The following is a 27,940-nucleotide window of genomic DNA, read 5'->3' as shown; positions in this document are numbered from 1 at the left end:
TGAAACCTCCAGACCGAGTTTCTAAAACTACTTGAATTCAGGCAAGATTTCACAGATTTTCACAATAAACAACTTTCTCAAGCTGATGCAAAGTGTATGTGTGGCGAAGATGAGGGGTCAGAGTTCACCCTCAGTTTCTCTCAGAAGCAAGGAACTAGTAGAGGTAATTTAGCCCTAATTCACGTCATCTCCCTGAAACTATAGGTCAAATTTTCTCTAGGAAAGTTCCTTTTAACTTTAGATTTTGTCAAGGCAACAGATGACACCAATGTTTACCCAAAGGTGTTTAAGTTAAAACACAACGATGTCTTAAGTTCCACCCACCAGGTTTAAGGGGCAGTCATATTTGATAGTCAACCCTAAAGTTTGTAAAATACAGGTTTCTAATATTCCCTCCAAATTCGCAGGGATGTAATGTACAAAATTGGATGAGGTCACAGCCTCTGTCACAAGCTACACACACAGCTGAAAAGATGACCTTCTACCATCTGCCTCCATAACTCAATTTTTACATGGTGAGTATAGCTGCTAATGGGACCCAGACTTCTCCACTGACAAAACAGAAGGCAGTGGTTTGGAAATTAATACACATCCGAAAAACAACAGGAAAACTCCAGGCTCAATTCCCTGACAAGTATATTGATCATCATTTGTCCTAAAAATGTGTTCATTGGCATCCACAAAAGAAAAACTCCAGACTCAATTTACTGATAATATATGGATGTGAAATTTGCCCTAAAAGTCATGTTTTATGCCTTCCCATATAGATAGCCTAAATGAGTATATTTACTAATTTTTTTTGTTTTCTTATAAAACATACGATACTAGAAACACTCGTAAGTAAACAGATTTTTTACTTCTAAAAGTCACCAAAAGCTATTAATTGTCTTTGAATAGAGATCTTTACATGAAAAATGCCCACTGCTCTGGAAGAGATGTCATTCCTGGTTTCTCCAAAGATTCCTGGAATTCACTCTTACTCTTTTTCTTAAAAGAAAGGATAGTCTGGAAATAGATTTTATATACATCGTCTTTCCCATGAGTAACTGTGCCAGAGACTGGGGTGGTAGGCATGGAGGTGGGCGGAAGAAAGACTCTTTCCAAAAAAGTAAAATAAAATAAAATCTTTAAAATAATATTTTTTGTCTTTTTTCTTTTCTTTAAAAAAAAAGAAAGAAAAGAAAGAAAAAGCCCTAACCAAGTTTCAAGTTTGGTTCCAGTGTAAAGTAAGGAAGAAATCTCAGTTATGAAACACTCCCCCACAAGTGTAGAATGATAAGTTTCTTTTCAAAACAAGTTTAAATTACATAAATTCCAAATGAATTGATAAGGCAAGATTAGCAAGGATTATTCAATCTTATTGGCATTTGGTTCCTTTGACAATATTCTTCAAACCAATTTGCTGCAAATGCATTATGAGTGTTTCAACTCATAAAACCTCATTTGGGGGACACAGAGTTTTAAAAGCAAATGCTCTACATTATTTCCACAAAAATTCACTTGGATGAAGACACTGTCATTGACAAAAAAAAAAAAAAAAAAATCCCAAGTCAGAACTGTACATGCCAAATATTCAATAACTGGTGTTAGTTTCTTTATCCCCAGGACTTAGGAATTTTTTGGCAGACAGTTCAAAATCATGTGCTATAAAAAAGACAAAAATCATTATCCTATCCTATCAGCAACCTACAGAATTCTCTTGTAGGCTAATGGTGATCAGCAAACTCTCAAATGTTAAACTCTGGAATACCAGATTGCAAACATCATTGTCATGAATTTTTTTTCTTCATGAAACAATTTAAATCAAGAATTATTTACTCTTAAGATAAACACTATTTGCTTCCTTCTGGCAAACACTGAAAGTAAAAAAACTTTTATTTACATTTCTAGATACTGACAAAGCAATTGGGTTTCATTTAAATCTATTTCTTAATCATACATCATGGCTCAGCCATCATCATTTATTTCATTATTCTTTAAATGCCCTAAATCTATCCATGAGGATCTTTGATTCTTTTAAATAACATGCCTCTATGCTTCCGCAGCTAACTAAGATACCTTATGAGCATTTAATAAGTTATTATTACTTCCAGACTTGGTTATGAGAAAATACTGAAGTCCTGGGAAAGTATTATTCTTTGAAAAGCGCATTTTGCTGAATGCATAATTTTAATTATTTAACGACTTTATTGCATATAAGGCAACTTCTCTTTGCCAAGTCTTAGTTTTTCTTAAGTGTCTTTTCATTGTAATGTGAATGAAAAGGGGGAAAAAAATTATTCTAGCTTTAGAAATTTCCTTTTTTAAACACACACAAAACCTCCCCTAGGGTTGAAAGCATTGGCCATGCTCTGGAAATGAACCCAGCTCCTTTCAGCCAAGGGATACTTGAGCCCTTTATTCTTTTGCCTAGAAAAGACATCCTAATTAAAGGGCCAATAAATTAAATGTACCCAAGAAGGCAAAAAGATCCAGAAGAAAAGCACCCACCAGGGTGCCTAGAGAAAAACACAAGGTTCATTTCAAGTGTTTATGTTAGGCACGATCAAGTTAGAACAAACTCTGGAGGCACAGCTGTTTTTGACAAATGTGAACAGCTCCTACCTTCATTTCAATGACAGTCTGGAGAGCCTTCGTCTTGGCTGGCTCCGGCTGAAGTTGGCTCCTTCGGTGCAATTCCTGGGGAGGAACACGATAGAAATAAGCCTGACGGTTCATCCTTCCGTTATACCATGACCTTTACATAGGTACCACACAGCCCACTGGGTGCAGGCTCGCTGTGCACAGACATAAACAAGCCACAGGTGACTCTTCCCCCACCCTCTTTAGCATCCCTCCTGCCTGGAGCCTGCGTTCCGGTGAAAAGCTCCTGGCACATGCGCTACTTCTGAAACTTCCATCAATAATTAATGTCAACTGTGACAAAGCCAGCAAGTAATCATAGTCCAAATACTGTTCAACACTGGGGCTGTTGCCCAGCCATCAAATCATAATTTACTAAATTACATTACTCTGTGCTCCCAATACAAACACAGCATGGAAACGGAGGAAAGAAAATGACTAACGTGGCTGCAAATCCACTGCATGCATGGCATTTTGCTACTGAGGTAGGTTTGAAATGAGCAATATAAGACCTTTTCAGTACCACTGTGTCACTTTTTGGAGTGAATTGATGTGATGAAACACTGTGAATATCTTGCTTCCTAATTTACAGTTTCAGTCCTTATTCAAAATCACATCTGTGTGTGATATGTTTATGCACTCATGATGCCAAGAAATTAAAATTGGCATTAATATCAACAGCGTTAGCAAGGAGACAAAAATGGTTAAAGCCAGATGCAGACCCAAGAACTTCTGGAATATGACAAATATAACTTTAGGTAAAACACAAACAACATAATTACAGTTTTAAGCTGGAAGGCTCACTTTTTGCATGCCTCTTCTCCAAAGAACAGTTCTGTCAAGACTTTGAAAGTTTCCTTGACAGAAGAAGAGATAAAGATAAGGTTTGTTCATTTATGCTTTGATTTTCTGAATAATAATTAGCAACAGTTTTATGAAAGTAGCCAATGAGAAGAGTAAACAAAAGCACTCACATATGTCCATGCTGCTGATACAAGTCACCTATGGAACAATTCCGTAAGACTTATTTACTTGCAGAAAAATCATTTAAATTCAACATGAAGTAGTTCTAGCCCTTCTTATTCCATTGGGCCACAAACATTAAAAACAAACAAACAAACAAACAAAAAAACACCGCAGGCTTTAGAGAAGAGAACCAACGTGACGTCTAGCTCTTTTCAAGTAAAGATATTAAAATTAATTCTCATTCCACCACTACCATCTACTACCATCACCATTTCATAAAGACAGAACATATTAATGCAAACATTGTCAGAAAAACAGAGTCCCAAAATAAAAGATAATTCTTCTCAGGATAATAAAACAAACAATCTTTTGCCCATATTTTATTAACATTGTTCTTATTTGCCAGCAGCTGAAAGAAGACTGGTCTTGGAATGCTGTGTACATGTCTAGGGACCAGCCACTGGAGAATCACCACTAAAGCTCTAGAATGTAGCATTTCTTCCCAAAGTCACCACTGGCACAAACCAGCAAACCTATGCTAAACTACTTCTCAACCTCCAATTTGAGAAGAATTTGAATTAGTGCTTCCTAATTATTCAAAGTAGTCTCACATCATTTAAAACATTTTTTCCCTAACATATCCTTGGAAGAGACGGAGTCAAGTACTTCCAATTTTATGAATTGACAGACAGAAATCTCCCGTCCTTTTAGAGGCCCTGGACTAAAAACAATAATCCAGCAACACTGGTCACTTTTAGACTCCGTGGAAACGGCAGAGATTTTCTGAAGGAATGACCTTAAAAGCAGCTTCCCTTTACTGAGCATCTACAATGTGCCTGCCACTACATGTCTCTTTCAAGTCTCAACACTTACCCTATGAAGAATCTGACCTGTGTGGTGAGTCCAGTGGGCTACTGGTAAACATTTAACAACCAGCACCCACCATGGCCAACTTCAAGCTACTTAAGTGGTATCACTGAATGCAGAGTTGGGAAGAGAGGCACAATAGCACCCATTGTATAGTATTTCTTTTTTTTTTTTTTTAAAGATTTTATTTATTTATTCGACAGACATAGAGACAGCCAGCGAGAGAGGGAACACAAGCAGGGGGAGTGGGAGAGGAAGAAGCAGGCTCACAGCAGAGGAGCCTGATGTGGGGCTCGATCCCATAACGCCGGGATCACGCCCTGAGCCGAAGGCAGACACTTAACTGCTGTGCCACCCAGGTGCCCCCCATTGTATAGTATTTCTATCATATGGACAAAATAAATGTAATAACCTCAGGAACATAAATAATAGTAAAATATAACAAAAAAATTAGTAAATCATGAGTTTTAATACAATGTCTTTAATCATGAGTTTGTATATTTAAATTGTAACATTATCTGTTAGAGCAAGTTTCCAATTTTGACTTTCATGGACCAGTACAATCCAGTTCCAGCACACCATTGGGTCAATCACATAAGGACTTCAACCTCCAAAGAAAGCTACTTAGCCTTCAACGTACTTCCAAGATTGCTGGAGTTCACTGGACCAATAAAATTTCATAGATAAAAAATGGAAAGTAAGTCACTTGTCAGAGTTGCTCCATGGTAGGTGGGAGAAGAAATACATTTCACATGTCACTAATTCTGATACCACGTGGCATCAAAAGCATCTTAATGAAAAAAAGCTGAGAATCGAATTCATGGTAATTTCATACTACAGCCAAACCCAGTTCCAGAATAAAAATCATAAGATAATTTGAGGAGAGAGGTTAAGCTTCCATAAAACAAGCAAAAATAATTAAGAAGCAACTAAGTAACACAAGTAGAAAATAAAAACCATAGGGTAAAGGCATGCACTATTATAATTTCTGCCAAGCGCAAAAACATTTTTAAGGGCAAACATGCAATAACAAAGCTAAACTTGTAGAAATAGTTTTGAAAAAATGGAAAGAGGGGCCCCTGGGTGGCTCAGTTGTTAAGCGTCTGCCTTTGGCTCAGGGCGTGATCCCAGAGTCCCGGGATCGAGCCCCACATCAGGCTCCTCCGCTGGGAAGCCTGCTTCTTCCTCTCCCACTCCCCCTGCTTGTGTTCCCTCTCTCGCTGGCTGTCTCTCTCTGTCAAATAAATAAATAAAATCTTTAAAAAAAAAGAAAAAAGAAAAAATGGAAAGAGAGTTTTCATTGCTTATAATTTTATAAGTTCCATTATAGTGTAAACCAGCTCAAAATCCAGATTGGGCCCTTAGATTCTGTGTCACTCCTTAAAAAGTAAAATAAAATAAAATCTCCAATAACCTGAAAATTGCAATATTCCTATCTTAACTATACTATATTTCAATCATTCCTGACTTCACAGTTACTGAGGATCACCTTAATTCCTAAGATGCCAGGAAAGTGAAGATCGTAATCCACATACAGATATCATGGACTGTCTGAAAGTTCTGTCTCAGACACTTCATCCATTTCTGAGATTTAGGATCATTAAAATACTCACTCTGATTGTAGCAGACAGGAGCAGTTGTCTGACTAAGATTTGTGCTCCTCTTCTTTAATGTGGAGTGTTGTTAGGAAGCATCACCCCCACTGCCCTTGTATCAAGATGGTGCCATGTGACTTATTTCTGGCCAGTGGGATATGCGCAGAAATGAAGAATTCAACTTCCATAAAAACCTCTTACTCTGTCCACAATTCTCCCTCTTTTCCTGTCTGCTGATTAAAAGTAAAGAACTCCAAGATCCAAGAAGATAGTAGAACTCCAAGATAAAAGGAGCCAGGGTTCCTGAAATGCCACATAAAAAGGCCACTGAACACCCACATGGGATGGTGGTGTGCGTGAAAAAGAAACCTCTGTTGAGTTGGCCTCTGCACTTTCAGACTTTCTCTGTTAAGATCCCAGTCTTCTCTGCCTTAACTAGTGCAGTGACTATAAGGAAAAATAATACCTAATCAGCCCTGTGTTGGTTGTAGCTTTTGAATCACAAAAGTGATTTTAATGAGTGCTTGCCAAATTTCTCTAAATAGACAGTAAGATGTGTTGGTTGCTGGGTGTTCCAACTATGCTTAACTATCTGAAAAGTGTACCCATTATGCACTAATCCTAAACTACTAAACAATTTCCCTAGAAGCATCCGGTGTAGATATGCGGGAGTACAAGATTTAACTCACTCTGGTAGTTTTTAAAGGACAATATTAAATCAAGTACAGCAGACTTGTGCTTTTCTGGGTCACTGATCTCTATAAGAATTAGATGGAATTAGATGGATTCTCTCCAGAAATGGGTACAAAAGCACACACAAACAAAATGGTGTGCCCATTTTGGCTGGTTCACAGGACCCGCTCCAGCACCTGGGAGGTTCATCTTTGAACTGGACTATAGGCTAAAAAACATTTATTGAGAAGGAAGAGCACTGTATGGGGAGTCAGGAGCCCACAGTCCCAGCCTAAGACCTTGGGCACACCTCTTCCCCGCTCTATACAGAATGGGGAACTTTATGAGTGGGTTTCTTTGAACATCCAGATTTTTAATAGGCAGCTGACTTTGAAATGCTGATCACTGGCTGTTATTTCCAGTTATACTAATTCTCAGTTTTAAAAACAGAATAAAAATAAAAGAAGAAAATTGGCAGCATCAAAAACTTAAGTATTTCACTGTGACACTGTCACCTGGAATGTATATTTTCCTATCATTTCAAGACAAGGTTGGCCTTAGCTGGTCTAAAACTGCCAGCTCCTCCAGGTGACCAATATAGAAATACACCAAGAACCCAGAATTTTAAGCATGAAATCTCAAGTGGTTCATTAGGATGACATTTCTGGGAAGTTAATGAATATCTAGAGTCTAGTGAGTTAATGTGGATGGACACTAGCTTCCAAGATAAGCCTGGAAGAATAATGTTTGCACACAGCATCTACTCTCTTCAGTAGGAAACACACACACACACACACACACACACACACACACACACACACACACACGCACACACACCCAAAACCTCAAAACTTAACTTTCTATGCAAAGGTAATTCACTATTTTTATCTGACCTTTCCCCTTTACTCTTCTGATAATCTACTTCTATGGAACAAACCACCCCAAATTTAGTGGTATCAGACCACCACCATTTGATTATGTTCATGAATTCTAGATCAGGAATTTATAAAGGATAGACTGGGGAAGGCTTGTTTCTAAAGCATGATGTCAGGGACTAGAATAGCTGGGACTGGTGGATCCACTTCCAAGGAGGCTTCTTCACTCATGTATCTGGTGTGTTGGCCAAAAGAAGACTTGAAGGCTGGGTTTCGCCAGAATATCACCTATATATGGTGACACCTATATATTGCCTCTCCATGTGGCTTGGGCTTCTTCACAGCATGGCAGCCTCAGGATGTCAACCTCTTACATTTAGGCGTAAAGACACTTAAGAGCAAGCGCTTCAGCAAATAAGCCAAAGACTGCACAGCCCTTTATTACCTAACCTCAGAAGTCCCATAGCATAACCTCTGTCATACTCATTGGTTGAAGCAGTTACAAGCCTGCTCAGATTTCAGGGAAGAGTGCCAAAGAATCTGAAGCCATATTTTTAAATTACCACTTTTGAGGAACAAAACCAGTTGAAGAAACTGACAGGAAAGTAGCACTATAATCTCAAACATCAACTCACATCAGTCTTAAGATATGGCAGATTCATATATTCAAATAATAATTTGATGCAGGGCATATAGGAAACACAGCAGTGTGCCACGCAGACAAATACCCCAGCCCTTATGCATTTTTAATTTCAATGAGAAAGATGCACAATAATTTAAAAGGGAAACCAAACCAGTTTGTTGTTAAGTGTTTTAAAGGAAAATAAGTCAGAAAGGTGGAACAGGACACACTGTGTGAGGTAATCGATTGCAACTTTAAAAAGAGTGATTAGGGAAAGCTTTGTGCAAAGGTAACATTTGAGCAAAATCTACAGGAAATGGAGGAACCAGTTGTAACAGACATTCCAAGCAGAGGGAATAGCAAATGTTTAAGTACCAGGCTAGCACTACATAAGGGATGGGGAAAATAGCAGGTCAGAGAAGTGCAAGGGTGCAGGAGGATACGTTGGGTCCAAATTTGGAGTCATTGTCTGAACAATGGTTTTACTCTGAGGAAAATGGGAGCCACTGGAAGGTCCTGAGCAAAGACAAACGATGATATAATGCACATCCTTAAAAGTTTGCTCAGGCTGCTTGACTGCAATATGGTTTTGGGTTGAGGAAGGAGGTAAGGGCAGAACTAGAAAGACTAGTAGTAATAAGCAACTGGAATAACCCCAGCAAGGGATGATAAGCAATGAGAAGGAACTGAGTTTGGATATGTTTTGAAGGTGAGGCTGACTTAACTTCCTGAAAGATTGCCTGGAGAGGAAAGGGAGAAGTAAAAGATGGCTTCATGGCTTTTAGCCTGGACAACAGGAAAAATGCAGGTGGAAAACCAAGATAGGGAAGATTGGGGAGGAGAAGTGAGAGTTATGGGAACCAAGAGTTTGGTTTTGCATGGGTGAAGTTTGTGATGCTATAAAACATTCAAGTGGAGGTGCTGAGTGTGCAGGTGGATAGATGAGTTGGATCTGAGGGGAGAAGTAAGAGCTACAAATAAAAATTTGGGATCAGCCAGTAGATAGTACGTAAAGCTGTAAGCCCAGATGAGATCAACTGGGGATTGCGCATAGAAAGAAGAGGAGAGAAAAGAGGACTGAGCCTGGGGGCGACCCAACATTAAGGGGACTGAGAAGTGAGGAGGAAGCAGTAAAGGAAACTGAGAAGGAATAACCAGTGAAGTAAGAAGAGAACCAGAAATCAAGTGAAGAAATGAGTCCAGGATGCAGGAGTGACCACCTTATCAACTGCTGCTGAGAAGTTAATAGGATGAGACTAGAGGATGGACCACAGGACTTGGGAGCACGGCAGGCCATTAGTAACATTGACTGGAGCAGTTCTGGTGGAGAGTGTGAGTGAAGTTTGACTGGAATGTGCTGTGGGAGAATGGAAGGCTCTATTTCCATAGGGTGCTATTTAATTGATCATTCATTTCATCAAAACTGTGATTTAGATTTGTATACCCGTGTTTATAGAAGCATTATAACAATAGCCAAAATGTGGAAACAACTGAAATGCCCATCAACAGATGGATGGATAAACAAAATGTGGTATATAATTACAGTGGAATATTACTCAACCTTCAAAAGGGACAAAATTCTAACATGTGCTATAATATGGATGAACCTTGAGGACCTTATGTTCAATGAAATACAGCAGTCACAAAAAGATAAATACTGAATGATTTCACTTTTATGAGGTATCTAGAGTAGCCAAACTCATAGAAACAGAAGATACAATCCTGATTGCCAGGGACTGAGGGTAGGGAATGCAGAGCTATTGTTTAATGAGTATAGAGTTTCTGTTTTGCAAGATAAAGAATTTCTAGAGGGGCGCCTGGGTAGCTCAGTCAGTTAAGTGTCTTCCTTCGGCTCAGGTCATGATCCCAGGGTCTTGGGATTGAGATTGCTTTGGGTTCCCTGCTCAGTGGGGAGCCTGGTTCTTCCTCTCCCTCAGCAGCTCCCTCTACTTGTGCTCTCTCTCTCTGCCAAATAAATAAATAAAATCTTAAAAAAAAAAAAAAAGAACTTCTAGAGATTGCTTGCATAATGATGTGAACATCCTTAACACTACTGAACTGTATGCTTAAAAGTGGTTAAGATGGTAAAGTTTATGTTGTGTGTATTTTACCACAATTTAAAAAATTTGCAAGCCATAAACATAACAAAACCTGTTGGAGTCCCACAGCCCTTACCATCTCCATTCTTCTAGAAAGAAACCATTCCTTAAAGTTGGTATCGTTCTCATGCATGTTTTTGTGCTTTTATTACATATGTATGTCCTTGTAAACAGTATACATTTAACAACAGCGCACATTCCATTTTAATTTACATAAATGCCAGCTGTCTGCCCTACACAAAGCTTTTGCATTTTAGTTTTTACCTCAACAATACTTACGTTTTTAGAATTTATCTGTGTAAATAAGTGTTTCCCACTCTTTCAATTCACTACAAACAATGTTGCAATAAACACAGTACCAAAAAAAATGTATCTTTACATTCTTAACTGAATAACAGCTCTCTTCTTCCTGAAGCATTCAGTTTCTTCTGCTTGGAATAAGCCTCTACCCTTTTTTGTTCTCTTTTTGTCTACAAGGATTAGCAAACTACAGACTACAGGCCAGATCTGCCCCACCATCTATTTTCATAAATAAAGTTTTATTGAAATACTGTTATATCCATTAATTTACATATTGTCTATTGTTGTTTTCACGCTACAGTGACAGAGTTTAGTAGTTTTAACAGAGATCATATGGCCTTGCAAAACTGGAAATATTTACTATCTGGCCTTTTACAGAAAAAGTTTGTCAATCCTGGTCCAGAATATCTTCAATATTCATCCTAGCCATCTCAGAAAAAACACCAATTCCTCATATGGTAGTTTCAAATATGTCCACAAATTCTTTGACATTCCCTTTATAGGATGAAGCCTAAATATCTTCCCCTTTACTCTCAACTGAGCTTAGTAACTCAGTCTAACAAATAGAATATGGTAGAAGTGACATCTGCAACTTCAGAGGCTTGGTCATAATGACATTATGGCTTCCTTCTTGCTCACGTTCTTGGACCACTTGTTCTGGGAGAAGCCAGCTGACACATCGTGAAGATACCTCGAGCTACCCTATGGAGAGGCCCAGGTGGCATGAAACTGAGGCCTCCTGCCAAAAGCCATGTGAATCAGCCATACCAGGAGTGGGTCATCCAGCCCCTGTGAAGTCTCCAGATGCCTGCAGCCCCACCCAACTGCTTGATAGCAACCTCATGAGGAACTCTGAGCCAGAACCATCCAGCTAAGTGATTCCCACATTCCTGACCCACAGAACCTGCGAGATAATAAGTGTTCATTGTTTTAAGCCACTAAGTGTTTGGGGTATTTGTTACAAAGCCATAGATTACAAATATATCACAGAAAGGCTATTAGTTAACCCTCCAGACTAGTCTACATCCTGCAGCCCCATATATACTCTCATAGCATTGTGTCCCTTTCCTTCATATCATTGGAAATGGCTGCAATTTTACACTAACTTATAAAATCAATGGATTCATGTCTATGTTCAGCACTGGGTAGAATACTCCATGAGCACAGGGACTCTATCTGTCCATTATATTCCCAGTAACTAACATAGTGCCTGCCAAGAGTAAGTGCTCAATAAATATTGACTGATTGAATGAAACAGACCAAATGACATTATACTTACAAGGATGTAAGTTCTAGAATACCTTTGGACCAAGAGGATTCGGATGTGAAGGACGGCAATAGCTAATAGTTATTTATACATGTGCTAAGCACTTTGTAAATATTAACTTATTTAATCATCACAATAACCTCTTCAGATAAATATTGTTATTATTTTTCACTCATAGATGCAGAAGCATAGAGAAGTTAGTGACTTGCACAATCTACTGAATTGCACTGCTGGGACTTGTCCTAGGCAGTCTGGTCCCAGGGCCTCTGCTCCTAACCACTGTGCTATACTGTCCGTGTTTCACCACGTAGCTTTGATTTGATATTTGAAGCTGACACTTAGCTCTCCATTGGCTTCTTTCATTGTAGTCACCTCCTTATTTCTCCTTTGATTCTGTTTTCCACTTGTCACTCCTCTCTTGAGGACTTGAAAATTTAAAGAGACTTTTCTCAATAGCATTTGTCTGGTACTGATATCCATATTAGATATTAAAACTTAAATGGTAACATGGTTAGGCATGCAGAAATAGAGGGAAAAAATGATTGCTTTCAAATATTAACATCCTTCTCAATCTTTGACAGATCAAACATTTTTAAAATGACCTGAAAGATTTAAATGATATAATTTAGTAAGACTAAATTAATAGACTATTACAGTGAACTTTAGATCCTACGGACCCCCATTTCAAGACTCCATGGAATATTTAAACAGATTGATCATATACCAGACCACCAAGAAAAACCTTAATCAGATTCCAAATGGCAGAAGTGATATAGGCTACATTCTTCGTCCACACACAATAAAACAAATTAATAACAAAAGTTAAAAATGAAACCTTACCATTTGGAAGGTAAAGCTCAGAAAGTCTTAAAATTCATCCTATACAGTTAAAACAGATCCTGTCCTCACATACCTACCAGGTGTGTGACCTGGGGTAATTCCTGAATTTTCTCTGATCTTTAGGATGGTGAAGTTGAAATGAGAGAAGCACGTGAATACTTAGCTGGCCTGGCACACAGCACACTCTCAATAACTGAAACTTATCCTTATTATTGTTGTGTTCCTGCATGATTATTAGTATTCTGAAACTGTATCAGAGAATGCAGCCTGGCAGAATGCATTCCCTGCCCACTTGTTCTACAGTTTGATACTGGCTACCATTAAAGCATTGCCCCTAGGTCTGCCTGAATAAAATTCAAGAAATACTTGCTGAAGGCCCACTATGTGCCAGGAAAAACACACATAGAATCCCTGCTTTAGTGAAGCTTACATTCTAGTGCAGGCATTTTCAGTGGAAGTGGTACCATGCCTACAGGATTCCAGGGACAGTGAGTTGCCCAGTGTTGTTGGAGTGTAGGAAGTGATGAATAAAGTGTTAGAAGATGAGACCCAAGGGGTAAGGGCTACAGAGGAGACAGACTGTACAAGGCCATGTACGCCCTCATTAAAATCCTGGTCTTACACAGAAGCCTTCAAATTCTAGAGATGGGAAAACAGTTTCCATGGAAATACAAAAATATAATATAAACTTAGCATTAAATTATTTTTTTAGTCTTCATCAAAAAACAGACATTTGGGAACCTAAGACCATACCACATGAATCTGTACACACACACACATTTCGTTTAGTTTGTTTTAATACATAACCTACTCCTTTTCCTAAATTTGCATTTAAGATTATTTGGCAGATTTGTCTTAGTCTTTTGGATGATATGATCCTGGGAACCATATAAATTAGCAGAACAAGATGCCAGGTTCCAAATATTTGGCCAGTGGCATTAGCAATGTCCTAGGAGTAACAACAAAGTTTAGTTATTTAATTCAATAATTACTGAGTGCCAAATACATGCTAGACAATGCAGAGGGAACAAAGATAAATGAAATATCATGCCAGGTCTCAAGGAACTTGATTTTCTGGTGGAAGAGGGAGTACATAACTAGAATACAAGACTGCAATTAATAACAGCAGCCACCACTTACAGAATGCTTACCATATGCCAAGCCCCATGCTTCTCGTCTAGCCCCTGACTGGATCTGCACAGCAACCCTATAGGTAGGAGTTACCACCCCTATGGGAAAGCTGCAAGCAGTCAGACTCAGAGGGGTAAGAAACATGTCCAAGATTACAGTGTAGTAAGACTTGAGAGTGTAACCACGGTGTCTGACACCTAAACTCACACCCTTAATTACTAACATAACACTTGGTTTATATTGCTAGTTGTGGTCCCTTCATGCTCTACAAACATCTAAGATTTGAACAGGTAAGTATATCTGACTTCTGGTTTGTTTCTCAGTTCCCTGTTAGGACCCCACCAGTTCTGAACAATATGTTATGGGGTGAGTGAGAGGCAATCAGCCACTCCCTGAGGAGGGAAGGATGACTGTCGAAAGCTTCATGGAAGAGTACATGTGGGTGGCCCAAAGTCTTTCTTTGTAAGTAGTCATTACTCTGTCCACTACGTATATGGCACGGTGTTAGGTGCTGTCAGCAGCATCCTGGTCATTCACCCCAGCCTACACACCTGATCTTGTCTGCTCTTGGAAGCTAAGCAAGTTTGGGCCTGGTTAGTACTTAGATGGAAGAGTACCTGAGAAAATTGGATGTTATAGGCTTTTAGTGTGGAGCCAAGAACCAAAGATTATTCCCATGCCTCAAAATCCAATGGAGTTTGCCCAGCTGGATTTTGAAATTGCATTGGACTACTGACTCCATTTTATTTTCCATGTCTCCCGTCTGAACTGGAACGACTGCAACTGTTATACCAGCCTGTCCCATCAGTGTCTGTTGGGAGCAGATAAATTGTTTCTTTAATAACACAGGTCCATTGATGACAAGGAATTGTGACTCAAGAATTGTACTTAATAGATTACACACAGAGCCTCATCCATACATAATTTAGAAGATTTAGATGATGGGATTTTTTTTTTAAGATTTTATTTATTTATTCGACAGGATAGAGACAGCCAGCGAGAGAGGGAACACAAGCAGGGGGAGTGGGAGAGGAAGAAGCAGGCTCATAGTGGAGGAGCCTGATGTGGGGCTCGATCCCATAACGCCAGGATCACGCCCTGAGCTGAAGGCAGACGCTTAACCGCTGTGCCACCCAGGCGCCCCTAGATGATGGGATTTTTGAACTGATGAGATTTAGATGAGATTTGGGGCTTTGAGTTTATGTTGTCATGGGATAAGAATTTTGGAGACCTCGGAATAGGGAGAATGTATTTTTTATTTGGGAGAGATGTGTATCTATGGGGATCAGGTGGCGGACTGTAGCCAGCAGAATAATGCCCCCTACCAAAGATCCACTCCTATTTCCTGTGAATATGTTACATTGCATGGCAAAGGGGACTTTGCAGCTATAATTAGGATTGTAGATGTTAAAATAGGGAAATTATCCTGGATAATTTGGGTGGGTACAATTTAATCACTTGAGCCCTTTCAAAGCTCAGAAGTTCCTGTGACTGAAGGCAGAAGAGAGATGCAGCAGATGGGGATGTCAAAGATCCTAAGTATGAGAAGCAATCAATGTGCCATTGCTGGTTCTGAGATACAGGGGCCATGTGCAAGCACCAAAGGAGGTCTCTAGGGAATAAGGATGGTCCTCCAGTGATAGTCAACACAGAAATGGGGACTTCAATCCTACAAATACAAGGAACTAAATTTGGCCAACAACCTGAACGCGCTTGGAAGCAGATTGATCTCAAGAGCCTCTAGAAAGGAACAGAGTCCTAACAACAGCTTGGTTTTGGCCTCATGAGCCTCAAAACAAAGGATCCAATTAAGCCACGCTGCACCAGGACTGCTGATCTGTGAACTCATAAATTTGTGTTGTTTTAAGCTGTTAAATGTGTGGTCATTTGTTATGGCAGCAATAGAAAACTAATATAAGGTGGTTAATCTTTCACTAACTTTTGGACTCCCCTGTTAGACAGCTCTTCCTACACTGAGGTGACACACATGCCCCTGAAGCTACTATATACAAACCTTCATTCTATTCATTCAACGACAAAAGAAGAAATCACGTTCCTCACATGATGACAGCTTCATGGTTCAAAGTCTTTCTTACTGAAGAGTCCTATTCTATCCACTGTTTCTTAAAAGGCATGGCACCAGGGGCTCTGAGCAGTAACCAGGCCACTTACCTTAGTCTACTTGTATGTCTTAGGCCATACTCCTGAGAGGCAGAGCCTGAGACAGAGACTTTTATGCAAGTAATGTTATTAATGAAGGGCTCACAGGAGAACCCGTATGAGAAGAAAACACATCATAGAGAGAAGAGAAGGAAGTTAAGCAAGGATGTTGTTGTATAGAAAATGTAGCCTGAGCCTGAGCCTGAGCCTGCAAGGAGCTCTAGGGGCTAAACTGTGCCGCAGAATCTGTCCCACTGGAGGCAAGGGGGCCAGCCTCCCGTATCCCTGCTCTAATCAGTCACTACCTGTGGGTTGCCTGGCACTTCTGAACAAGACGAAGTCTGGCAACCCTAGTCACCCAGAGGCACACCTCCCAATAAAGATCACAAATATGAGTTGTTGGCGGCAGCACCCACAGCCACTGGAAGATGGGTACACCTGCCCAGTTGCCCACAGGGACCACCTAACCATCATTCCACGTTCCTGGATCTTTACACATTTTTCCTCATGTCCCTTTCTCTCTCGAGTACTTGGAGAAGGTGTGGGAGAAGGAGGGCCTGGCTGCTTCACACCTCCAGCCAGAGGGCCCATTTTAGAGATGCCAGCAGGGGATGGCATATGAATCAACAGTGTGTTCCCTGCACACCCCCACAGTCCAGATGGCTACACATCCCAGAAGCAGAGGGCGGCTCCTACGCAGACAACTTCCCTGGCTGAAGATACACACCACACTTTAGACCATGAAGGAACACACTGCAGTAGTCATGGTGACATTTTCACCAAAAAAAAAGGCCACAGTCTTTCTTTTGCTGCAAATTTTCATTTCAAACACCCATCTGTAGTAAAATCTTATAGTGTAAAATACCGAGGGCTCATAGAATTGGAAAGCCGCAAAGGAACTAGTTGGTCCAGCTTCTCACTCACAGCGTGAATTCCTTCCTTTCCCTGATGTGGGTCACTGAGCTGAATCTTGAATTATCTCAGATCTGGGCAGTCACACCTCCAAGAAGCAATTCTGATAGTTGGGAAGTTCTCTCCTTCCAGATGGTCAAAATCTGCTCCCTCTAACTCCTTCATTTGGTCTGGTTCTTCATTACACAGAATTTGATGATAACACTCATGCTGACCATTCACTGAGGCTTTGCCATGTCCCAAGCATTATGCTAAGTACTTGACATGAAATATCTCATCTAACCACCCACACTTGGGGGGTAAGCACTAATCTCATCCCCACTTACCAGGAGCAGACCTAAGTCTCAGAGTGGATAATGGAGCAGCCCAAGACCAAACGACTGAGAAGCAAAGCTGAGATTTGGATCCTTAGCTGTCATTCTCCAAAAGCTCAGCCAAGCTCTTGATGATCAGCCTCCACCAAACAAATTCACCTCTTTGTTATAAGATGGCACTCCAAGTATCAGAATTCTCTCTCTCTCCTACGGACTTTTCTTTCTACCAAAATATGTCCAGGTCATTCAGCCATTCTTGATAGAACGTAAGAGCCAAAATAAGAACCATCCTGGTGGCCCTTCTCTGAAAAGTTTTCGGGTTCTAATCTCTTTTCTAAAATGTGGTGCCAAGAACTGGCCATTCCATACGCAGCCTCTACAACAGCAATAGTAGAGTCTATCCTTACACATCTTATTAAGCAGTCAAAAAATGGGTCAGCCATTTCAGTAGTTGCAAGCTGACACTTTTCTGCATCAAATGAAGATGCTTCTGAATCAGAAATGGTGTGACCATAAAGGTGTGGGACAAGGAAGAGGTCTCACATCATGAGCCCGAGGCCAATCTCCCAGAGAAGTGCCCTATATATAGGAGGTCCTTGCAAACATCTGGCTTATGGGCGCCACAGTTGGAGCCTTTTAAACCATCATCCATACACTGAACTACAGTTTTAAGGTTTCAAATGGTGAACAAAACTTGTTACTGCTTGCAAGCCAGCCCTAAACCTGCTCAAAATCCTTACCATCGAATCCTTGCAGCAGATTCTGTGCAACTCTGTAATGTTCTTATTGCATTTGCCCTTATTATTTTACTAAAATTAGTGGGAAACTGAAGCAAAAGGACTGACATAAGTGACAATAAGCGTAAGCCAAAAGACTAAGACAGGTGGCACCAGTGCATTTTGCAGCTCAAAACGGCTCATCTTCACCATGAATTGGACACTTTAGCCAGGAAATTCCCTTTTGAGTATGAGTCTAAGTGATAAAACTATTAATGCTGCCAGAAAGTCATGCCTAAAGATTGTGTCTAAAAAATGAAAAATTAGATTTGAAAATTATTTTCACATCTATGGGAACAGTGGTCCCTTCCTAATGTAAACATGTAAGTGTAATCTGATTTGCAAATCACTTCTGACTTTACCACCAACCAGCTGTGAAACCTTGGACAAGGTGCTAGACCTCTCTGTGCCTCATGATCTCATCTGTAAATGGGGACAATAGCTGCACTCATCCCCTTTGTTATAAGGACGTGAAATGGTAAACAGGTATAAAGCCAGTATGCAATGGTTCCTAAAGAGTACCTGGAACATAGTTCAATAAATATTGGCTATTTAACATTTATTTAACAATGTGACTCAAGTGAAGAGATGGTATCCTCCTATCTGGAATTCAGAGGGCATTAAGACAAGCCAATGCAGGAAGAGCAGAGAGATGAAAAAGGGTCATGCACTACGGGAGGGGGCAGGAATGGTCATAAAAAGAGGATGCTCCCAGGATAGCAGATGGTCCGTTTGTAAAAGTGTAATAGGTGAGAGGCAGTCTAGGTGGAAGGGCAATGATGGGTCTCATGTGGAGTTCAAACACAGGCAAAACTGTTCAACAGGAGGCCTTGGCAGAGACCTGGTTGGACAAGCTGACAGCAGGGGGAGGCCCTGGGACAAGCTCTAGTTCTTAGGAGGTCCGGAAAACAAAACAAAACGAACAAAAAACAGGTCCCAGTCTAAAAGCAAAGAAGGATGAAATGCCAAGCCAGGAGCTACACTATAAACCATCTATGGGCAGGCTCTGTGTCATCATATAGCCCCCCCAGCACTCAGGACACCCTTCAGCACATGACTGAAACAAGAGAACCTAACATCCACTGCAAAGTGCTTTCTCTGTACCTGAGCCAGTTTAGATCCTCTTTGTGACCTCTCTCACACAACCCTCCCCCACGGCTCCCCAAGATCCTATGATTATCCTCATTTTACAGATAAGGGGACTAAGGCCCAGTGAGGTGAAATGAATAGCCTCAGTGCTCAGATGAGGAAGGGACGATGGATAGACGATGAAATAAGTTGGCAACATGGTCTCCAACCCAAGGCAAAAAGTATTTCCTAGAAAAAAGCTTCACATCACCCCCTAATCTCATCCTCCACCATAGGTCATGCTCATCCCTCCACACACCCCCAACACAGTCCCTACATTGTCCTTACTATTACATGCCCTTATTCATTACAGTCTCTCAAAAGCCCAGTTCAAATCCCATCTACTGCAAAAGGTTACACACACACCCCTATTAATTCTTCCCTCTCGCCCTGCTTTGCTTTTATTTCCATTATAACACTGACCACAATAGCCAACATTTTAGAGTAGTCTCTAAACCTGTACATGTTCTCTGTCCTTCAATCTTCGCAAGTGTTTCCATCTTATAGGTCAGGAAACTGAGGAACCAAGTGGCCTAAGAGAATACAGTTCTGATTCAATCCCTGGCCTGTGCTCTTAGCCATTAGTATCCAGATCTTTCCAATAGTCTTCATACACATATATGTGTACGTCTTCCACGGAGGGCCATGGAGGGTGGGGTAAAATGGGGCATCCCAATCCCTAACATAACTCCATAGCATGTGCCCACTGTTGACACTCACCACTGTTTGCTAAATCTAGTTGACTTATTTAAATTCCCTTTTAAAATGAGGTTAATACTTGTAACAGGACCTGGCATATGGTAAGATGAAATAAAATGCATAAATAAACAAGCAAAATGACACCATGAGAAATGTTATACATAATCTCTCTTATATTCTATCCATTTGTTTCTATTCAATGTTGTTCCAGGAGAAATTTAAGGCAATATTTAACCCTTATACTAATGATCAGAGGGATGCATTATTATTTCCATTTAACAACTAAGAAAACTGAGGATCAGAGAATTCATGAACCTTTACTCAAGTCACAGAGCTGGTGAGCAGCTGAGACTATTTGAACCCAGGCCTCTCTAAATGCAGACACCATGCTTTCTGTTCTATGGTGCTCAGGCTTGGGCAGGAGAGGGAATCACTTCAAGGTGGACTTGATAGTGTGTTACCTGAATCAGATGACTTCCCTTCAGTGAAAGGGGCTATGAGGTCTTAACTTGGGATAGTGCTGAGCCTGAAGAAGGTGACCTACTGGACTCAGCAATAACTCAATGGGGAACTAGAGAGCTTTAGAAACTGGGATACAGGCAGACCCCAAACCTAGACTCCAGGAAACACACTCATTTGACATTCAGTGTCAGATAGTTTCCCATAAGTTCTCCCACTAAGCAGTACAGCCAACATCAGCAGCTACCTCCCAACAGAAGGGGCCCAAGCAATAGGGATATCCTTTGAGTTGCTTGTAAAACTATCTACCTCATTTTGACTCACCTCTGTGTATAATTATTTAATTAATTTACAAAACTGGTATGTAATTTACAAAACTGGTATAAGATAGTTGGAAGCCTATATTAATGATGTTGGGGAAGAAAATTTACTAACACAGGAAAATGTTCACAATAAATTAAATGAAAAGAGTTGTTTACAAAACAGTACATACTTTTGTGAATCTACACTTTCCAAATTGCCTAAGAATAAGAATTTATACATACTTATCTTTAAACTGCCAATGTATAAGCTCATTTTAATTGCAGCAAGAACCCAATAAGGCACTATTATTATCCCCATTTTGTAGCTTAGGAAAATGAGGTTCAGAGAGGTTAAGTCACTTGCCCAGAGTCCCAGAATCTTATGATAACACAGTCAGAATTTGAATTGAGGAGCCAAAATCCAGAGGCCAAACTCTGGAGCTCAGAGGGACAGCATGAGCAAAGCCATGGCAACAAAATAGCCAGGTCAAGACAATTACACACCTATGTCTTCTTTGATCTTCATAATTTTCTTGTGAATTAGGCAAGGCTACACTACCTTTGTCCCCATTATGTAGACCAATAAACTGAGACTCCAGGAGTTTAATTACTTAATTACCTTGGGAAGAGCCCCCAACAAGGTAGCCATCAGGTCTGGTCAAATAATTAATTGCCTATTATCTACATCTTCTACCAGGCCCATATGGTTCCGAAGGTAAGTGAAGCATCCGTCATGGTCACAGCTATATTCTAACACACAGCAAGTACGCAGCAAACAGTAGGCATCTAATAAAGATTTGTTTAAAGAGTGAAAGAATGAAGTTCAGAAAATAGCATATAGTAGGTTAAATGGTGCTTATTCTCCCCTATCCCAAGAAAAGGTAATCTCCTTGGAACAGGCAAATGTTAAATCATATGGGAAAAGTGTCTTATGTTATAAGAGAAAGACAGAGGGAGATTTAAGACAGACAGAAGAGGAAAAGACACAGACACACAGAGAAGAAGGCAATAAAAAGATGTAGGCAGAGATTGGAGGGAATGTGACCACAAGGCAAGGAACACCTGGAGCCACCAAAGGCTGGAAGAAGCAAGAAACCAATTCTCCCCTAAGGCCTCCGGAGGGAGCATGGTCCTGCTGACACCTTGATTTCAGACTTCTGCCCTCCAGAACTGTCAAAGAATATATTTCGGTCATTTTAAGCCATGCAGTTTGTGGCAATTTGTTACAGCAGCCTTAGAAAACTACTACACAGCACTACCAACAGCAATGCAGTAGAACCAACGATGTCTTAGAACCACCTTCACACACATTACTTCACCTGGCCTTCACAACAGCTGCAGGGAAATGCAAGGTTGCTTGACCCATGTTTCAGATCAGCACAGTGAATAACAAGGAGTTGGAATTATCCTAGCACAGGGGAAAATGTAGGGGTGCAGTGAAGGTAAAGAGGTGACCAATTCTCATAAGACTTAAATGCCAGACTGAGTTGCTCAAGCTTGGCTGATGAGTTTCAGGGATCACAAGATCAGAAGTATGCTCAGTGAAGATGAATCAGTCAGCACTCTGGAGCATGGGGAGTTCAAGGAAGGCAGACCATCGGGAGCTCTTTCAATAAGGGACATGGGGACCTGCAAGGAATGGGGATGTGAGTGTGGAGAGGAGAGGGACAAGCAGGCCACACTGACATGTCCAGAAAAATAACAAAAGCTGCTCTTTACTGAACCCCTATTCTAGGCCCGGTCCCATGCCAACTTCTGACAGACATTACTGTCTTTCTACTCCTCACAAGGTAACAGGCATCATTCCCATTTTAAAATGAGAATCTGGAGATTAAGGAGCTTGCCTAAGTTCACCCAGCTTGGAGCAGAGAAGGCAGGCCTTGAACTACACCTGACTTGGGCACCTACATGTCCCAATAGAAGGTGTGGCTACACATACAACAGTTGGTAAGCAGCTTCTAGTGGAGGGAGCATTGGTTTAAAAAAATGCTGATCAGAAGAGCCACCACCAAAAATAGTGGGTGGTTTCCTTTTTTTTTTTTTTTTTTTCAAATAATGTTTTTTAAAAAGTGAATTTTACCAGTAATCCCACTATGAGAGATCATTGCTTTCAACAGTCTGGCATAAACAAGCTTTCCAGACTTTTTCTCCATGAATGTGTATACATATGCACACACACACACATGCTTGTGCGCACACCTATGTTCTCTTTAATTAAAAGAGGACAATACTATACATGCTGTGGGGAAGTCTCTAAATGCACTTAACATAAAATCCTAATAACCTGGTCTTTTATATAAATTTAACTATCAGGATGATAATGAGTAAAGGCAGCCAGGGGAGGCAGTAACAGTGGTCCATCCCATGGGTAAGAGAATTTACCACTGGCGTTGTTCACGAACACCAGAGCATTGTGAATAAAAGCACACTGATTTTTAGTCTGCTTATTATTGTTTCTAAATCCTCCACAGACAAACCACTCTGCTATCACCTGTACCTGGAAGGGGCAGCATATACTGTCCCGCCCCCTTTGGCAAGCTGCTGCACTAGGCAAGATGGGGACTTGGTGGGGGGTGGGGGGTCTCAATAACAGGGATGGCTCATTTGCTGTGCCACACATTGTAAGGCACACACCATGCTCTTGTTGGACGAGTAAGAAAAACTGTCCCCACTCCCTCCTCATGGAGATCTTGAGAAAACATACTAGCAATAACCACCATCATGTCCTTTGTGATCTTGAGAGGAAAAGGATAAGAAAAGATCAATTTAATGTATATTAAAAATGCAGCCCATCTTCAATGGAGTCCTGGCAACTCATCCACAGTCAGACAGTTCCCCTCTAAATTCACTGCTGAGTAGCAGGACAGATGACTTTCTTTCTTCTCCTTCTCTTGTCTTTTTTTTTTTTTTTAACACATCAAAGACTAAAACTACTTGAGATGAGTTATATTAAGAAGATATAAGGGAAACGGAATAAACTGCTCTAAAAACAATCCAGCTGTCCACACAGACACAATTGGAGTTTAGTTTCTAAAAACGATAATGGTGTAATTTTCCTGTTGGCCATTCCCTTAAAATAATAATTGAACTGGCAAATCCATTCCTCATAAACACTTTCATCATCTTTGGCTTGACGAGGCCTAGCTACTGAGCCACAGATAAAAGTTTCTTCAAGATAGTAAATCATGAGCCATATGTTAGAAATTACCCTACGCCCCTATAAATGGGACTATACCCCCCTTTGTCTTTTCCAAAACAGTGGAAGGGATTTTTGGCAGCCAGACACATATTAGAATCCCTGGGAATAACACTACTAATCCCCAACATGACACTTTGAAGCCTTCAGGGTCATATTTCACAACAGCATTTTCACAGTGTCTGGAGAGACCACGTTTATAAAAACAGAGTCAAAAAAACAACAACAAAAAGATAACCAGAAACTGAGCTCCAGCCACCTCACGTATGAGAAAAGCTCTTGATGTTGGCTGTGTCTGTGCATGAAACACAGGCATTGCCATGAGAGATAGCAAAATGTCACGATGGACAACCTGGGCTCTGTAGCCCAGTGGCCTGGATTCAAATCCTGACTCCACTAGTTGCTAGCTGTACGACCTTGGACAAGTAACTTAACCTCTCTGTATCTCAGCTTTGGTATCTGTGCAATGGGAATGGTAATAGTACTTGCTTCACATGGTTATGAGAATTAAATGTAACAATACAGAGGCTTCCAAAAAATTTCTGAAATATACTTTAGAAGAGGCCTCCTACTATAACAAACAACTTGAATGATAAGTTGAATCGAGATTTTTATAGGTCATGCTTGAAAGTGGAATATTCGCTTTTGCTTGTATTGGCCAAAACTTAGTCATATGGCCATACATGAAAGGCATCTGGCAAATGTAGTCCAGTAGTGTGCCCATGAAGAACAGGGGAATGGGGTACTGGTGACAACAGCAATCCATACAACACGGGTTTCACAGAAATGAAAATTTCATAAAACATTTCCTGTACTTACTAAACATAAGAAACTCTGATATTTCTATTCTGCTCCACTCAATTCTAATATTTTTCATTTAAAACATGTTGGTCATGATCCAATCAGTTGATTGTCACAATCCACTAATAATTTGCTCAGTAAGTGTTAGTTGTTGTTATGGTGGTGGCAGTGGCAGTGAGCAAAAGGACAAACTAGATGCTTTTGAATTTTTCAGAAAATTCTTGGTATTTGGGTCCACAAGACTACAATGATGACATACTTGCATTCTGACTTCAGGTACTAGGGGTCTGAAACATATATCTAGAAACACTAATCAATTCTTAGAGCCCAGGCTGTCTTTGGAACACATAACTAATTACAATCATACATTGTAGAAACTAACAGAAATAAACACATACATATCCGTGTGCACATAGAAATGAAAAATGACCACTAAAAAGAGATGAGATAATACATAAAGAAGAAGGAGCTGTGACAAGAAACAGAGACATTTATCCTCTCTGAATACACAACAGCAAGCACAGAGCCCAGGTACTATTGCTTTATCAATGAGTACACAAGTGGTACACCAGGTCTTGCTCTTCATATCCTTGCCCTATAAAGTCTTCACAATTTGTGCATAAGTTAGTACAATGTTCTTCCCCAGCTCTTGTAATGTGCTAAGGGATCTGAACTTCCTCTCAATAGTCACGGAAGCTATGCAAGAATTCAATAAAGGTATGACATAATTAGTTATGTATTTCAGATGACTACCTTGGGATATACTGGTGCTGGCCTGACTTGAAGCAGGGAGACAGTGAGGAGGTTGCTGCAGTCAGAGAAGACAGTGGCCTGAGCTAAGGTAGAGATGATAGGCAGAGAAAGAAGGGCCCTGAGTCAGAGGATATACAGAGGTTCAAACTGGTAGATTTTGTGACTGATTTACAGATAAGAAAAATCTCCAAAGAGGAAGCACAGGTTTCTGACTTGGACAACTGAGTAGATAAAGTGCTGTTTGGTGAGATGAGGAACACAGAAAGAGAAAACAAGGAATTTGATGAATTCAACTTTGTACAAGTTATATTTGGGGCACCTGAGGCTCAATCAAAAGATGGCCAGTCAGCACTGGAAACGTGAGCTAAAAGTGAGATAAGACTGCTGTAGAGACCCAGATTTGGGAATTATCAGCAAATGATGGTTAAGTCAGGGGGTCACCTCGGAACTGGATCTGACTATAAAGACACCACAAGTCAACCCCAAACCCTCAGTGCCACCAGCCCACAACACACAGAAAGTGGGGGTTGGGATGGGGAATGGGAAGGAACCTGAGTGCTTACTAGACAGAAGAGGCAATAGCATGACACCCAAGTGACCTAGGACTATGGCTCAGTTTCTTTATTCATTCACCAGCTGTTTATTGAGCCTCTACTGTATGAGATGCACTGTGCCAGGAACTGAAGAAACCATGGTAAACAAGAGAGACCTGGTACCTACCCATAGTCTCATGGGCAAAGAAGCTGAAAACAAGAAAGCAAATAAAAATCAATAGAGCATGCCATGAAGGAAACAGGGTGCCGAAACTGAGAATATCAGGGAAGGGGAAAGACTTACTTGGATTATAAGATCAGAAAAGTCTTCTCTTAATAGGTAACATTTAAATGGAGACCTCAAGAATGAGAAAGAACCCAGTGGGGAGAAGGGAAACAGAGGGAACTGGGATTTAGACAGGGCAAAGCAAATATATTGGAAGTGTGAAAAACTGACAGATCAGTGTTATAAAGTTTAGAAAACAGGGAGCATGATGAGTAAGGGTTAGATCATGGGAAGGAGTTTGGATTTCACTCTTAAGGTATAGAGAGCTATCAAAGTTGTTTTAAGCAGGAGAATAACATGATAAGACACATACTTTTAAGAGCATCACTCTGGCTGCCACATAGAAAATGGATGAGGGAGGAACTGTGGACTCAGGGGCACCTGATCAGAAGTGAACACCAATGGTGGTCTAGACCATGGGGTTAGTCGAGGACATGAGGAGGAGTCAAATGGCTTTGAAATATAATTGGAGGGATAATCATCAGGACTTGGTTATAAATAGGATAGAGTGGGTGAATGGAACAATCAAAGATGATTCCTAAGTTTCCTGCTTGAGCAGCTGAGTGGATTTTAGTATTTATCTCTCAAGGTTACTGTGAGGGATGAAGAAATAACATGTGTCCATCACTCAGCACCAAGGCCAGCACAGTAGGTGAGCAGCTGTGAACAGGTGTCTTCCACATCATTATTACTCTTCTCACATGAGAGACCCCCACCCAAAACCAGGTTTCAGGATTGCTCTGTCTTCATTGCTTACTCTCCTTCACCACACAGAACCCTGGACTGTTCCCTTAACTTCCTACCCATACATTTGGCTTACTCAAACCCTCATCAGAAGAGAAAAAAAAAAAAAAAAAAAAACCTAAAAAATATTTAGTATATTTTTGCTCACAAAAGTATCTTTCCTCCCAGCTTAACTCTCCTCCCAGCTCTAACAAGTGACTCACATTAGTCAGTTCCTCCCACCAGGGCCACCCTCATCCAGCCGAGAATCAAAAACCATTCCTATTCTCATGTCTAAAACTTCAAGTGGCTCTTGGCCAAAGATATGAATCTAGAAATTCCCCCAAGCAAAATTCACATCCCAGAGCCTAGCAATTATTTCTAATAATACAGCTCACATTAATACCATTTGTCTTTTAGTAACTGAGTTAACTTTCTGCTGCTTAGGCCAGAATTAATGAGAGAATACCTTTCAGATAGAAAAGAGGGGCTCCAAAGATCTCAACCATTATACATAAGAAGGAAGCAGTCAGGGATGCTTGGGTGTCTCAGCAGGTTAAGTATCTGCCTTTGGCTCAGGTCATGATCTTGGGATCCTGGGACAGAATCCCAGATTGGGCACTGCTTGGCAGGGAGTCTGCTTCTCCCTCTCCCTTGGCCCCTCCTCCCACCCCTCCATTCCCACTAGTGCTCTTTCTCTCTCAAAGAAATAAAATAAAATCTTTAAAAAAAAAAAAAAAAGGGAAGCAGTCAGCGGTGTGCTGGAATCAGCTTGTTACCATCTTGGAAGAGTTGACTGTGCACTCTTCTCAACTCTGAGTTCAAAGATAACACATTGGTAGCTTGAAATCAGCCACAGTAAAGGTAATTACACCACAGACCTCTGCAAATGATACAAATCAGGAGTTTCCCTCCCTTTTAAGGGCCAGTTGTTAAACATTTACCAGCACACCGCTGGAAGCAGCTTTTATTTTTAAGATACCATTTAATAGGCACTTGCTGTGTACCAGGCACTGTGCTAAGTGCCTTACTCTTGTTACTT

The 27,940-nt window shown here is 40.6% G+C and overlaps 1 protein-coding gene across 2 annotated transcripts in view; it reads right to left on the bottom strand.

Moving 5' to 3' along the window:
• Positions 1-27,940, bottom strand: part of ERC2 (ELKS/RAB6-interacting/CAST family member 2) — an 858,173-nt gene that overhangs the window by 621,990 nt on the left and 208,243 nt on the right. For both annotated transcript variants that reach the window (XM_087866956.1, XM_087866957.1), the window contains one exon: positions 2,605-2,679. In XM_087866956.1, the coding sequence (XP_087723082.1) occupies positions 2,605-2,679 (75 nt within the window). The remainder of the gene's footprint in view (positions 1-2,604; positions 2,680-27,940) is intronic.

Source organism: Ursus americanus, chromosome 14 (assembly GCF_024610735.1).
Source record: "Ursus americanus isolate L20-20 chromosome 14, mUrsAme1.1.p, whole genome shotgun sequence".
Classification (NCBI taxonomy): Eukaryota; Metazoa; Chordata; class Mammalia; order Carnivora; family Ursidae; genus Ursus; species Ursus americanus.
Note: the sequence above shows the minus strand (reverse complement) of the source record. Positions and strands in the feature narration are given on the sequence as shown.